The 14,322-nt window shown below is 47.5% G+C and overlaps 1 protein-coding gene across 1 annotated transcript in view; it reads right to left on the bottom strand.

The window, feature by feature from the left end:
* UPF1 (UPF1 RNA helicase and ATPase) overlaps positions 1 to 14,322 on the bottom strand; it is a 493,404-nt gene that overhangs the window by 14,568 nt on the left and 464,514 nt on the right. The window contains exon 24 of the mRNA XM_069215891.1: positions 9,332 to 9,454. Within this exon, the coding sequence (XP_069071992.1) occupies positions 9,335 to 9,454 (120 nt within the window). The 3' untranslated portion in view covers positions 9,332 to 9,334. The remainder of the gene's footprint in view (positions 1 to 9,331; positions 9,455 to 14,322) is intronic.

Below are 14,322 nucleotides of genomic sequence, written 5' to 3'. Positions count from 1 at the left end.
CGGAAGGTTAAAAGCTGGCAAATGCCACCAGTCAGTCTCCACACAAGAAGGCGGAGACTGGACAGGTTTGGGCGGTGCTGCTCCGACAGAAGATCCTCTCGAAGAGGCAGTCTGATCAGAGGATCGCTGGCCCTGCTCCAGAGCTTGTGATACTATACTCTTCGTGCCCAGTCCAGAGCCACAAGAATGACTTGTGCCCGGTCGTTCCTGATCTTCTTGAGAACTCTGGGCAGAAGTGGTGCTGGCGAAAGGAAGGCCTGAGCTCCACTCAAGGCGAAAAGCATTGCGGAGCGAGTGCCTCCTTGGAAACTCCAACATGCAAAACAGCTGAAATGCGCATTCTCTGAGGAGACGAACATGGAGGCACCATTCGTGATCGACCAGGCATCGACAGCTGAGTTAGTCTGCTCTGACATTCAGTGAGCCCGCCAGATGTTAGATCACCAGGGATAGGTCTTGATGTTCCAGCCATGTCCAGAGGCTTAGAGCCTCCTAACAAATGGTCCACGATCCCACACTCCTCTGTTGCAGTCCCACATGGCAGTGGTGTTATCACCTCCACCACTTTCCCTTTGTGGGCGGGAAGGAATGCTTTAAACGCTAGTCTGATCGCCCTGAACTCCAAAAGGTTGATATGGATCTCAGACTCCACCAGAGACCGAACGCCTCTGATCTCCGCCTCTCCCATGTAGCCGCCGCCTCCCAGGAGTGACGCATCTGTCACTACAGTTGCATCTGGTAAGGAAAGTGAAAGGGGATCAGCCTTTGGCCCTAATCGCAGTTCGAAAGCCACTACTCTGAGATCTGGAACACGTCAGAGAGATTCCCCTGATGCTGCGCCCACTGAAACTTCAGGTCCCACTGCAGAGCCCGCATATGCCATCTGGCATGAGTTCCAAGCAGGAAGCCATGAGGCTTAGCAGCCCCAGTGTCATTATAACCGAAATTCAGGATAGGGGCCCAAACATCGGTGTCAGCCTGAATATCATGGACTCTCCGCTACAGAGGATAGGCCAGAAACTGCGCTGTGTCCAGAACAGCTCCGATGAAAGGGAGCATTTGAGAAGGAGTCAAGTGTGACTTCGGCACATTTACAGTGAACTCCAGTGAATGCAGGTGGTCCGCCGTAGTCTGGAGGTGGGAGATGACAGACTAGGACAATTTTGCCTTCAGCCAGTTGTCAAGGTAGGGGAAGACAAAACCCTAATCTGCGCTGATGAGCTGCAACCACTGCCAACACTTGGGTGAACGCCTGAGGGGCACTGGTACGGCCAAAGGGGAGCACAGTGAATTGAAAATGCTCATGACCTACCACGACCCGCAGGTAACGTCTGTGGGCAGGCAGGACGGGAAGTCCAATGCTACCATCCAGTCTCCAGGGTCCACAACAGATAGGACCTGAGCCAGAGTGAGCATTTTGAACAACTTCTTCCTGAGAAAGAGATTGAGGGCCCAGGTCGATGCGGAGGCCCATGTCCTTCGTGGGCACCAGAAAGTAGCAGGACTAATAACCACAAACTACTTCTGGCACAGAGATGCTCCCTTGGCCAAGAGCGCCATAACCTCCAAATGGAGGAGTGCCAAGTGATCCTCTCATCCATGTAGGAACCTGGCCTGGTGTGTGGTGAGCACCTATGGTGTTATCACCTTAAACCAGGTCCAAGTATCCCCTACTAGAGAGGTGTATGCAGTGTCTAGGAAGCCGAGGCTCTCTAGAGGTAGCTGTGGATGAGCAGCCAAGACTTATCTAGGAGATATGCAAAGCTTATGCAATACCTCTACACTCATACAATACACATGAACGAACCACAAAGTGTTCCAAAAATAAAGGTATTTTATTATAGTAACACAAATACCAAAATACTGTATAGGCAATACTCCACTAGGCGAGTAAACACTTAAGTAGTGAAGGCCCCAGGGGGAGACCAAACCATATACTAAGTGGAAGGTGAATGGCAGTCCCCCACCCAAGAAAGAGGAATCGGGAGAGGGGTGCTGGAGGAGCTAAGAACCCCAAAAGGTAAGTACCAAGGTGCCCCCAACATCCCGGAGAGAAGCGGTAAGTACCTGGTTGTTCCCCAAACCAACAGGAGAACTTTGGAAAAGGACTGTGCAAGACCCAGGCAAGACTGGAAGAAACCAAAGGTGTATCTCAACAGAAAAGGTCCTGCAAAGAAGGGTACCAAGCCAAGTTCAGGTTGGAGTGTCCGGCTGTGGCAGGAGCCACCACCCACGCTTCTGTGGATGCAGGACCAGGTCGATGAAGAAAGTCAGCAGTGCAGCACAGGAGCAGAAAAGGAGTTCCAGAGGTGATGCAAGTAATGTCCCACGTTGGTGGTCGTGATGCTGGAAAACCACCCTAAGGTCTTGGCAAAAGCAATAATCAGAGAAGAGGGGTTTGCAAGGCTGAAGAGGACTAGCAAGGCCCAGGGGACTCAACCCAAGGAGGGGAGGCCGAGGTGGAGTGTCACAAGATGATGAGGCAGCACTCACAGGCAACCGGCACAGCAGTCGCAGTAAGGCCCCCACAGCACACCTGAAGAGGAGTCCCACGTCGCTGGAGCAGCAGGCAGGAGACTACTTTGCAGGGAGGAGTGCTGGAGAGAGAAGGGCTTACAGTCTCCCAAGTTGGACAGCTGGTAGAGAGGACCAAGGGGACCACTACAGACTACCACCTGTGATGCAAGATACATGCTGTTCCGGAGGAGAGAGGATCCACGCAGCTGGTCATTGTTGCAGTTGGTGCCGCGGATGCAGGGGAGTAACTCCTTCACTCCAAGGGAGATTCCTTCTTACTTCTTTTGCAGGCTGAAGACTCCTCGCCCTCAGAAGATGCACAGGCAGGGAAATGCTGCAGTTGCTGGAAGGAGCCGGAGAAACAATGTTGCAAAGCAGAGTCCTCGCTGGAGTTGCAGATTGTCAGTTCCTGGATGGTTCAGTTGCAGTCTAGGTAGCCAGAAGATGAAGTAAACGATGCAGAGGAGTCCTCCTGGAATCTTCCACATCGAATCTGAGGACCCACCAGAGAAGGAGACCCTAAATAGCCCAGGAAGGGTGATTGGTCACTTAGTAGAGTGACCACATATAAGGAGAGGGCTGTGACATCACCTGCCTGACCTGGCCACTCAGATGCTCCCAGGGGCCTCTGCCCACCTTGGATTCAAGATGGCAGAATCAAGTGGCCAACTGGAGGAGCTCTGGGCACCACCCATGGGGTAGTGATGGATAGGAGAGTGGTCACTCCCCCTTCCTTTGTCCAGTTTCACACCACAGCAGGACCGGGGTCCCTAGACTGGTGCTAACCAGTTTATGCAAGGCGGGCACCAAACATGCCCTTCAAAGCATACCAGTGCTTCGGGAGGCTACCCCTCCCAAACCATGTAACACCTATTTCCAAAGGGAGAGGGTGTTGCCTTCCTTTCCCAAAGGAAATCTTTTGTTCTGCCTTCCTCTGCTTGAGCTGGTCAAGCAGCAGGAGGGCAGAAGCCTGTCTGAGGGGTGGCAGTAGCACAGGCGGCCTGGAAAACCCCAGAAAACTGGAAGGAGCAATGCTGGGGTTCCTCTAAGGAGCTCCCGGAGTGCATGGAATCATACAACCAATACTGGCAACAGTATTGGGGTATGATTCCGACATGTTTGATACCAAACATGCCGAGGTTTGGAGTTACCATTGTGCAGCTGGATATTGGTCCCCAATGTAAGTCCCTAGTATATGGTACCTAGGTACCCAGGGCTTGGGGTTCTAGGGGATCCCTATGGGATGCAGCGGTTATTCTGCCACCCGTAGGGAGCCCATGTAAAGGGTTCTGCAGGCCTGCCATTGCAGCCTGCGTGAAACAGGTGCATGCACCCGTTTTCACTACAGGTCACTACACCAGGTCACTATAAGTCACCCCTATGGTAGACTTCTCAGCCCAGAGGGCAGGGTGCAGGTACCTGTGTATGATGGCACCCCTGCACTAGCAGAGATGCCCCCACAAACTCCAGAACCATTGTACTGGACTTTGAGAGTGCAGGGACGCTATTTTACACGTGTACTGGACATGGGTCACTACCTATGTCCAGCTACATAATGTTAACTCCGAACCTGGGCATGTTTGGTATCAAACATGTTGGAATCATACTCCAGTACTGTTGCAAGTGTTGGAACCATGATTCCATGCATTCTGGGTGCTCCTTAGAGGACCCCCAGCATTGCTACCACCGGTCTTTACAGGGTTTTCCAAGCAGCCCAGCTGTTGCCACCCCTCAGACAGGTTTTGGCCTTCCTGCTGCTTGATTAGATCAAGCCCAGGAAGGCAGAACAAAGTATTTACTTTGGGAGAGGGAGTTAACACCATCCTTCATTTGGAAATTGGTGTGACTGGCTTGGGAGGGGTAGCCTCCCTAAGCCACTGGTTTACTTTGAAGGGCACACTTGGTGCCCTCCGTGCATAAACCAGTCCTCACTGGTTCATGGACACCCAGTCCCTGCTCTGGCGTGAAACTGGACAATAGAAAGGGGAGTGACTACTCCCCTGTCCATCACCATCCCAGGGGTGGTGCCCAGAGCTCCTCCAGAGGGTGCCTGGGTTCTGCCATCTTGTTTTTCAAGGTTGAGAGGGAACTCTGGGAGCATCTGAGTGGCCAGGCAGTAATGTCAGAGCCCCCTCCTAATAGGTGCTTACCTGGTTAGGTGACCAATCCCCCTTTCAGGGCTATTTATGGTCTCTCTCCTGGGTGGGTCCTCAGATTCGACTTGCAAGATTCCAGCAGGATTCCTCTGCACCCTCTGCTTCGACTTCTGGCCTCCAGAACTGCAGCTGGAACCTCCAGGACCAGACACGCTGCTTCCAAGAAGAAAGGACTCTTCAGCAACATTGTATCCAGGGCTCCTGCCAGCTTTGTAACATTTCCCTCACCGTGCATCCTCAGAAGACTAACTTCAGTCTGTACAGGAAGGAGGAGGAATCTTCTTTGGAGTGAAGGAGTCACTTCCTTGCAACCGCAGGCACCTACAACAAGCGACGGCCGGCTGTGTGGATCCCTTCTCCTGCTGAGCTGCGTGGATCCTGCATCACGGGTGGTGGTGGTCCGGAGTAGTCCTCTTGGTCCTCTCTGCCATCTGTCCATCTTTGGTGGAGGTAAGTCTTTGCCTTCCCAAGCAGGACAGTACCCCCATGCACTGTCTCTCTTGCAGCTGCCAAGGCTTGTTTGCATCTCCTCCAAGGGACCGTCAGGCGGCTTGTAGCTCCAGACCCCAGCACTCCATCCTGCAAAGCACAGCCTTCTACGTGGATCTCCTGCGGCATGGGATCCTCATTTGTGGTGCTGAGTAGGCTTCCTATGCGGCTCCTGTGTCCCTGTCCTGTGGGGCTCCTGTGTGTGCTGCCTCTGTTCCTGTGGACTCTGACGCTGAGGGTCCCCTGTGTCTTCCCCCTCCCGGGTTGAGTCCTGGCCCTTACTGGTCCCCAACAGCACCTCTTTTCTACTAACCACGAGTTTGCCTTTGCCAAGGCTCGTTGGCAGAATTACTGCACCAACACCCATCTGCAATCTTCCATTCAGCGTGGGTGTACCATCGCCATCCGTCAGGAATTCTTCTCTGGCTCCAGGGCTGGCCTGTTGTTCATCACGTCGACCAACTCCTGCATCCACAGCTGTAGCCTCTACTCCTCCTGGAGTCCACTGTGACTCTTGGACTTGGTCCCCTCTCTCCACAGACCTTTCTTCAGGAATCCACCGCTAGTTTTCTTGCAGTCTTCTCAGGATGTCTTTTTTCTCCTTCTCAGTGGTATGGAGAAAATCCAGTGTTTTACTCCTGCATTACTGGTCGCTGGGGTGTACTTTGTTATTTACCTCTCTGGTTTTCTAGTACTCCCAGCTCCCCTCTACACATTTTACTTACCTACGTGGGCGTAGCTGTTTTGCATTCCATTTATTTAGTATATGGTTTGTACTCCCCCTAGGGTCACTATTGGTTATTGCTATTTGCACTGCTTTCTGACCATGTTCATGCCTGTTGCTGATGACTAGTGTATATATTTAGTGTATTACTTACCTCCTAAGGGTGGGTTACCATTCTAGTATTTTGTGGTGATTTGTCCCACAAATAAAGTACCTTCATTTTTTAACAACTGAGTTTTCTTTCATGCGTGTAAGTGCTATGTGACTACAGTGGTATTGCATGAGCTTTGCATGTCTCCTAGATAAGCCTTGACTGCTTATCCATAGCTACCTCTAGAGAGCCTGGCTTCTAGACACTGCCTACACTTCACTAACAGGTGATACCTGGAACTGGTATAAGGTGTAAGTACCATAGTTACCCAACACACACCAGGCCAGCTTCCTAAACTAAGCAAACAAATTATAGGGGCAGAGAGCACAGTCACTGGGGTCCTGGTTAGGAGGATCCCAGTGAACACAGTCAAAACACACTGACAGCAGATAACAGGTGGGGGTAACCATGCCAAAAGAAGGGTACTTTTCTACAATCCGATCAGAGGATGGTGGCATGGTAGGAAGGGTAGTCTCGAAGGGGAGGAGTAGCCTCTCTGGACTATTTCAAAAGCCCACCTGTCTGACATGATGGCGTCCCATCTGGGCAGGTGATGGCAAATCCTGCCACCGATTGGTCTCTAGTGAGGAAGTGCCAGATCAGGAAGGGGTGGGCAGTGGACTGGTTAGACCTCTTGATCCCACGTCCCCGGCCACACAGAGGCTGAGCAGCATGCAGGAAACAGACGTGATTGGGCGGCCACAAAAGGGGCAAACAAAAGAAAAACTGAGTGGGTGAATGGCATAAGCAAGGCCAAGGGACCAGGCCGTAGCCCGGGACTCTCTAAAGCTCTTGAGCACAGAGTATGCTTTGTCCCAAAGAGATGGATGCCAACAAAGGGCACGTCCACCAAAGTAGATTGAGCATTCCCTGAAAAGCCAGATGTCCATAACTAGGCGTGGCACCTCAAGGCCACTGTCTAAGCAACCGATCTACCCAGAGTTGGTCAGATCCAGCCCACATCTCACTGTGAACTTGGCTGCGTCTCTTCCATCAGCAAAAGCCGGCAAAGACCTGTGGCAGCACTTGCACAACCGTGTTCTGTAAGGTATGGGTGTAGGGGCCCAAAAGGCATGCTGTGTTCACAGACCACAATGGCAGTCTGGAGGAAGAGAACAACTTCCTCCCAAGGTCGTCCAGACTCTTATTCTCTATCCAGGGGAATGGAAGGGAAAGCTCCCTAGGATGTTGAGGCGTGGATGACCAAGCTCTCGGGTGCAGTGTTAGGTCAGGAAAGGTGGGTCGTTAGGTGCAGGCCTATGGCAAAAGACTAGTGTCCCATTAACAGGTGCCCTGTGTTGATTCTGTGCCAGGTCCCCAGGACAACATCCGTGAGGGCTTCGATGAAGGGCAAAAGTGGTTCTGACGTGGAGGCCCCTGACTGAAGCACCTCAGTCAGCAGATCGGTCCTGACAGTCACCAAAGGCAGTTCAAGGCCCAAGACCTCGGCCACTCCCCCACACCACCACAGAGTAGGAAGCTCCCCTCCTCAGTAGCCATGGTAGGGGGGGAGTAGGCATACCAGGATCAGGGAAGGTATCCAGACCACTGGCTTTGCCCAGTTCCTGAGCCTACACCATTGGGTCTTAAAGCAGGAATTTTAAAGGGTCCAGTAACCCCATCCATACCCTCGCACTACGTCATACCCATAGAATTAAGGGACAACATCTGGTATGGGGACCAAAGTCCCCGCAGAAGTCTGAATCGGCATTGAGCAACATCACCCCAGTTCTGGGTCAGAGTTGGCAATAAGTATGGGATCGACGCCAACCTGTGGGCCCAGGCGATGTCGGGAGTATCGACACCGTAACATCGTCAGGGAAGGTCACAAAGGTATGAACGATGCCAGTCTGGATCCAGAAACGGATCCTTGGGTGCCCCTTGGAGCCGAGGCTGAAGCCGCCGGCACAGAACCCAAAGGAGCCCCTCCAACCCTGCAGAGCCCGAAGGCTCTGAGACAGAGCCGGACTTCCCAAAGGTAAGGCGTATGGCCTCGTAAAATTCTTTTAACTGGGTAGGGGTGCCTCCCAGAAACTCAGGGAGGTGACGAGCCGACTCAGAAACAAACTCTAAAGACGTGAGACAGAGCAAAGACGCTCCTACTGCGTCGTCCGACCTACGGGGTGAAGTCTAAGAATGCTTGTGCTTCTTAGAATTCTTCTTGTGTTTACCCGAGTGACCAGACAATTTGAGGTGGGACGAGGAGGAGTGGTAATGGCTCCGCAAGCAGTCTTGGGACCTTTGTCTCGACCAAGAGCAATGCGGAGCCAGACGCGAGCAGCTTTAGGGACGGCTCCCTCAAAGCCTTTGGGTTCATGGCCCGGCAGTCGGAGCGTGACTTTGGGTTGTGGTCGCACTCCAAACACCGGAAACACACCAAGTGCGGATCAGTCACCGACAGCGACCCGAGTCGCAAGGTTTGAAGCCCGTCTTACGGGATGACATCTTGACGCACCAGAAGTCAAAAAACTTCTACAAAGTCAAAAGGTCAGTCAAAAAGTGACTTTAAGGGTAGCACACACTGGATCTGCACATAGGCTGGCCTGAAAAGAAAAGAGCAGATGTCAGCGCGCCGGGGTAGTACTTATATACGACCTGCAACTTCATTTCCGGCGACCACAACGCCAACAACAAACGTGGAGTCGACCGATGCCACCTAAAGGCACGCAAAGGTACTGCTCGTAGAAAAATTTCCATATCCAGATTGACATCTGTGGGAAATTCTAAGGCGAAGAATCTGCAACTAGAAGTCTCTATCAGACACCACATTTCAGGAAAGCATATACATCAAGGAAAGCCCTATTGTCCTGAATAAGGAGGAAAACCTTTGATGCTCTTGTGGTCTCTACACTTCAGACTGGATAAATCCTGTCAAGCGAATGCAAGTCAATGCATAGCACTTCCTACAAAAATTGATCAACCACAATTCCTTTGAAATCCAACACAAACAATCTTCTATAACAAAACGAAAGAGGTACTTCTTGAGTTTAGCTATTAATACACCATATAGTGAAGAAAGTTCCATATTGTCTGGGGGTTTATGTTTTTTTAAAGAGGGAAGGGAGTGCAAGTCCATTTGCTACATCTAAATTATTGCGTAGTATTGAGACTTAAAGAAAATTATTTAGGTTGATAGACAATACACAAACTACACTCAATGTCATTCAATTGTTACTCAGCTCTGCAAAGCAATTAATCTACATAAACCGAAAAAACAAAACTCTAGTACAAGTGAAGTGAATAATTGCCGTGTTTGCTGAGTATAGGATCATAATAAAATATTAAACTTCTTACACTCTAGTATTGTGACAGCCCTGTCACACCACCATGTTGATACGCCCGTTCACCCTGGTAAGTGGAGTCTTGCGACAGCGCCACATCAATCTGGGACTTAAACTCATCTCCAAGGTAACTGTCCTAAAATGAAAAACGAAAATACCACAGAATTTGAATATACTGACGTATTACATTGTAGTTCGCTGTAATGTTAACATTATCATGAATCAAAGCATTCTTAAGCTACTGCCAAAAAATAAACTAAAAACGTATGCGCAATCCTGAACTGAGGTGATTCAAATGTCAGATTTCGCATAGGCACCAGCAGAAGCCAGATGTGTGAACATTGAAACAGCAGTCTTACAGCAAGTGAAATAAATTAGAAGAATCTAGCAAGACTACAATTGCCCTTGAAATAAGTCATTTCCATTGTCCCTTTAGTATGAAGACAGAAAATTAAAGAGGGCTTTTATCTTTTGAACAGGGGCTGGGAACATGGACTAGCACTGGATTGCTACATTAGCGAGACACAGGACTGCAGAAGTTCAGGCATTCATGTACACTAAACATGTTAGTAGTTTGACCCATTGCAGTAGAAAATGAAAAAGCTATCATATAGTGAGGTAATTGTCTCAGCTTCATTATTTGCATTAGTGAAAACCTCACTATGGACTCTGATGAAAGTTTGATAATCACTATGTTCAAATGTTCTGCCAACTGAACTACTGCTGAAGTTTGGCTGAGTTTGACCCAGTTTGGGAATATTTGCCTTTAAACAGGCATAGAAAGCTACGGGGTCTCAACTCGGCCCACATGTTTCGAGATTAACCATATTGTACCTATTAAGCTCCATACTTAAAACTCCACTTATTTGAGCCCTTTCTCTTCTAATTGCCATCACTCTTTTCAGTCTTTCTATTCACTGTTGAATACAATTTGAAGGGTTTCTCTTAGCATACTCCAAGAAAACGCTTTAAAGCTGTGACATTATCAAATACATCACTTCTACAAAAAGAATAAACAAACCAAAGGGATATGTTTTCCTGTACCACTCAACACAAATAGTTCCACTCAGACCACCAATCCTACTTACAAATTCAAATTGTTTCTTTCTTTCACTTTATACTTTGTAAGCTGTGTATTGCAAATAACACTTCTGTAGTAGTTTTATGTACAAAAAATGAACAAGTTACTCAACTTTGGTAATGCTTTTTCTGGTGGATACAGTATCTACCTGTGGATTCCTCACTTTTTGAATGTCCCCAATGCACCAGCATTCCATGGAAACCTTTCTTCATAGCTCTCCACGTCAACGAGGACGTCAATGTCACAGCTCCAAACGTGACTGCTTGATGTCAGAGCCATAAGTGACCATTTTCCACCCACTTTTTCCATGCTGTCAAGGCGAACGGGTGTAACTAACATCACATGCACAACAATACGTCGCAAGTCACATATATGGAAAATGTCACTTACCCAGTGTACATCTGTTCGTGGCATTAGTCGCTGCAGATTCACATGCTGTGCACATCCCGCCATCTGGTGTTGGGCTCGGAGTGTTACAAGTTGTTTTTCTTCGAAGAAGTCTTTTCGAGTCACGAGACCGAGGGACTCCTCCCATTTCGACTCCATTGCGCATGGGCGTCGACTCCATCTTAGATTGTTTTCCCCGCAGAGGGTGAGGTAGGAGTTGTGTATGCTAGTAATAGTGCCCATGCAATGGAGTGAATGCGTATGTACATAATGAAGTTTAAAGTAATATATTTACAAATGTACAAATGTTTAAGATCTACTTCTGAACGGCTACAGGCTCCCGGGGAGGCGGGTGGGCGCATGTGAATCTGCCGCGACTAATGCCACGAACAGATGTACACTGGGTAAGTGACATTTTCCGTTCAATGGCATGTGTAGCTGCAGATACACATGCTGTGCATAGACTAATAAGCAGTTATCTCCCCAAAAGCGGTGGTTCAGCCTGTAGGAGTTGAAGTAGTTTGAAATAATGTTCTTAGTACAGCTTGACCTACTGTTGCTTGTTGTGCAGTTAACACATCTACACAGTAGTGCATGGTAAATGTATGAGGCGTAGACCATGTTGCTGCCTTACATATTTCGTTCATTGGAATATTTCCTAGAAAGGCCATGGTAGCACCTTTCTTTCTGGTTGAGTGTGCCTTTGGTGTAATAGGCAGTTCTCTTTTAGCTTTAAGATAGCATGTTTGAATGCACTTAACTATCCATCTAGCAATGCCTTGTTTTGAAATTGGATTTCCTGTATGAGGTTTTTGAAAGGCGATAAATAGTTGTTTTGTCTTTCGAATTAGTTTTGTTCAGTCAATGTAGTAGATTAGTGCTCTTTTGATGTCTAATGTATGCAGTGCTCTTTCAGCTACAAAATCTGGCTGTGGGAAGAACACTGGTAATTCTACCGTTTGATTCAAGTGGAACGGTGAGATTACTTTTGGTAAAAATTTAGGATTGGTCCGTAGAACAACTTTATTTTTGTGTATTTGAATAAATGGTTCTGGAATGGTAAATGCTTGAATTTCACTCACTCTTCTTAGAGATGTGATGGCAATTAAAAATGCAACTTTCCACGTTAAGTATTGCATTTCACAAGAGTGCATGGGCTAAAAAGGTGGACCCATGAGTCGTGTTAAGACAATGTTGAGGTTCCATGAAGGAACTGGTGGTGTTCTTGGTGGTATAATTCTCTTTAGGCCTTCCATAAACGCTTTTATGACTGGTATCCTAAATAATGAAGTTGAGTGCGTAATTTGCAGGTAAGCTGAAATTGCCGTAAGATGTATTTTAATGGAAGAGAAAGCTAGTTTAGATTTCTGCAAATGTAGTAAGTATCCTACTATCTCTTTTGCAGATGCGTGTAAAGGTTGAATTTGATTATTATGGCAGTAATAAACAAATCTTTTCCACTTATTTGCATAACAGTGTCGAGTGGTAGGTTTTCTAGCCTGTTTTATGACCTCCATACATTCCTGTGTGAGGTCTAAGTGCCCGAATTCTAGGATTTCAGGAGCCAAATTGCTAGATTCAGCGATGCTGGATTTGGATTTCTGATCTGTTGTTTGTGTTGTGTTAACAGATCTGGTCTGTTTGGCAGTTTGATATGAGGTACTACTGAAAGGTCTAGTAGTGTTGTGTACCAAGGTTGCCTTGCCCATGTTGGTGCTATGAGTTTGAGTTTGTTTTGACTCAACTTGTTTACTAGATATGGAAGAAGTGGGAGAGGGGGAAAAGCGTACGCAAATATCCCTGACCAGTTCATCCATAGTGCATTGCCCTGAGACTGATGTTGTGGGTACCTGGATGCGAAGTTTTGGCATTTTGAGTTTTCTTTTGTTGCAAATAGATCTATTTGTGGCGTTCTCCACATTCTGAAGTAAGTGTTCAGTATTTGGGGGTGAATTTCCCATTCGTGGATCTGTTGGTGATCCCGAGAGAGATTGTCTGCTAACTGATTCTGAATCCCTGGAATAAATTGTGCTATTAGGCGAATGTGGTTGTGAATCGCCCAATGCCATATTTTTTGTGTCAGGAGACACAACTGTGTCGAGTGTGTTCCTCCCTGTTTGTTTAGGTAATACATTGTTGTCATCTTGTCTGTTTTGACAAGAGTGTATTTGTGGGTTATTATGGGTTGAAATGCTTTCAGAGCTAGAAATACCGCTAACAGTTTATATGAAACTGTTTTTGCTGAATGTCCCATTGTCCTTGGATGCTGTGCTGATTGAGGTGTGCTCCCCACCCTGTCATGGATGCATCTGTCGTTATTACGTATTGTGGCACTGGGTCTTGAAAAGGCCGCCCTTGGTTTAAATTTATACTGTTCCACCATTGAAGCAAGATGTATGTTTGGCGGTCTATCAACACCAGATCTAGAAATTGACCCTGTGCCTGTGACCACTGTGATGCTAGGTACTGTTGTAAGGGCCGCATGTGCAACCTTGCGTTTGGGACAATGGCTATGCATGAGGACATCATGCCTAGGAGTTTCATTACTAATTTGACCTGTATCTTTTGGTTTGGATACATGGCTTGTATGACATTTTGGAATGTTTGGACTCTTTGTGGACTTGGAGTGGCAATTCCTTTTACTGTGTTGATTGTTGCTCCTAGGTATTGCTGTGTTTGACACGGCAGAAGGTGCGACTTTGAGTAATTGATTGAGAAACCTAGTTTGTGTAGGGTTTCTATGACGTAATTTGTGTGTTGTGAACACTGTTTTTGCGTGTTGGTTTTGATTAACCAATCGTCTAGGTACGGGAACACATGTATTTGCTGCCTTCTGATATGTGCAGCTACTACTGCTAGACATTTTGTAAAAACTCTTGGCGCAGTTGTTATTCCGAATGGCAACACTTTGAATTGGTAATGTATCCCTTGGAATACAAACCTTAGGTACTTCCTGTGTGAAGGATGTATTGGTATATGGAAATATGCATCCTTTAGATCCAGTGTTGTCATGTAGTCTTGTTGCTTGAGCAGTGGGATTACTTCTTGTAATGTAACCATGTGAAAATGGTCTGATTTGATGTATGTATTTAATATTCTGAGATCTAGTATAGGTCTTCGTGTTTTGTCTTTTTTGGGTATCAGAAAGTACAGTGAGTAAACTCCTGTGTTTAGTTCTTGTTTTGGTACTAATTCTATTGCTTCTTTTTGGAGCAATGCTTGAACTTCTAATCCTAGAAGATTTATATGTTGTTTCGACATACTGTGTGTTTTCGGTGGGACTGTTGGAGGGAATTCGCGAAATTCTATGCAATAACCATGCTGGATAATTGCTAGTACCCAAGTATCTGTTGTTATCTCCTCCCAATGTTTGTAAAATTGGCTTAATCTTCCCCCCGCAGGTGTTATGTGATGGGGATGTGTGACTTGTGAGTCACTGCTTATTTTGAGGACTTTTGGGGCTTTGGAATTTTCCTCTACTTCTTTGGAATTGTCCCCCTCTATATTGCCCCCGAAAACTTCCCCGCTGATATTGG

The sequence above is a fragment of the Pleurodeles waltl genome, chromosome 12 (genome assembly GCF_031143425.1).
Source record: "Pleurodeles waltl isolate 20211129_DDA chromosome 12, aPleWal1.hap1.20221129, whole genome shotgun sequence".
NCBI classification, from domain to species: Eukaryota; Metazoa; Chordata; class Amphibia; order Caudata; family Salamandridae; genus Pleurodeles; species Pleurodeles waltl.
This window is presented reverse-complemented; position numbering and strand designations above follow the sequence as displayed.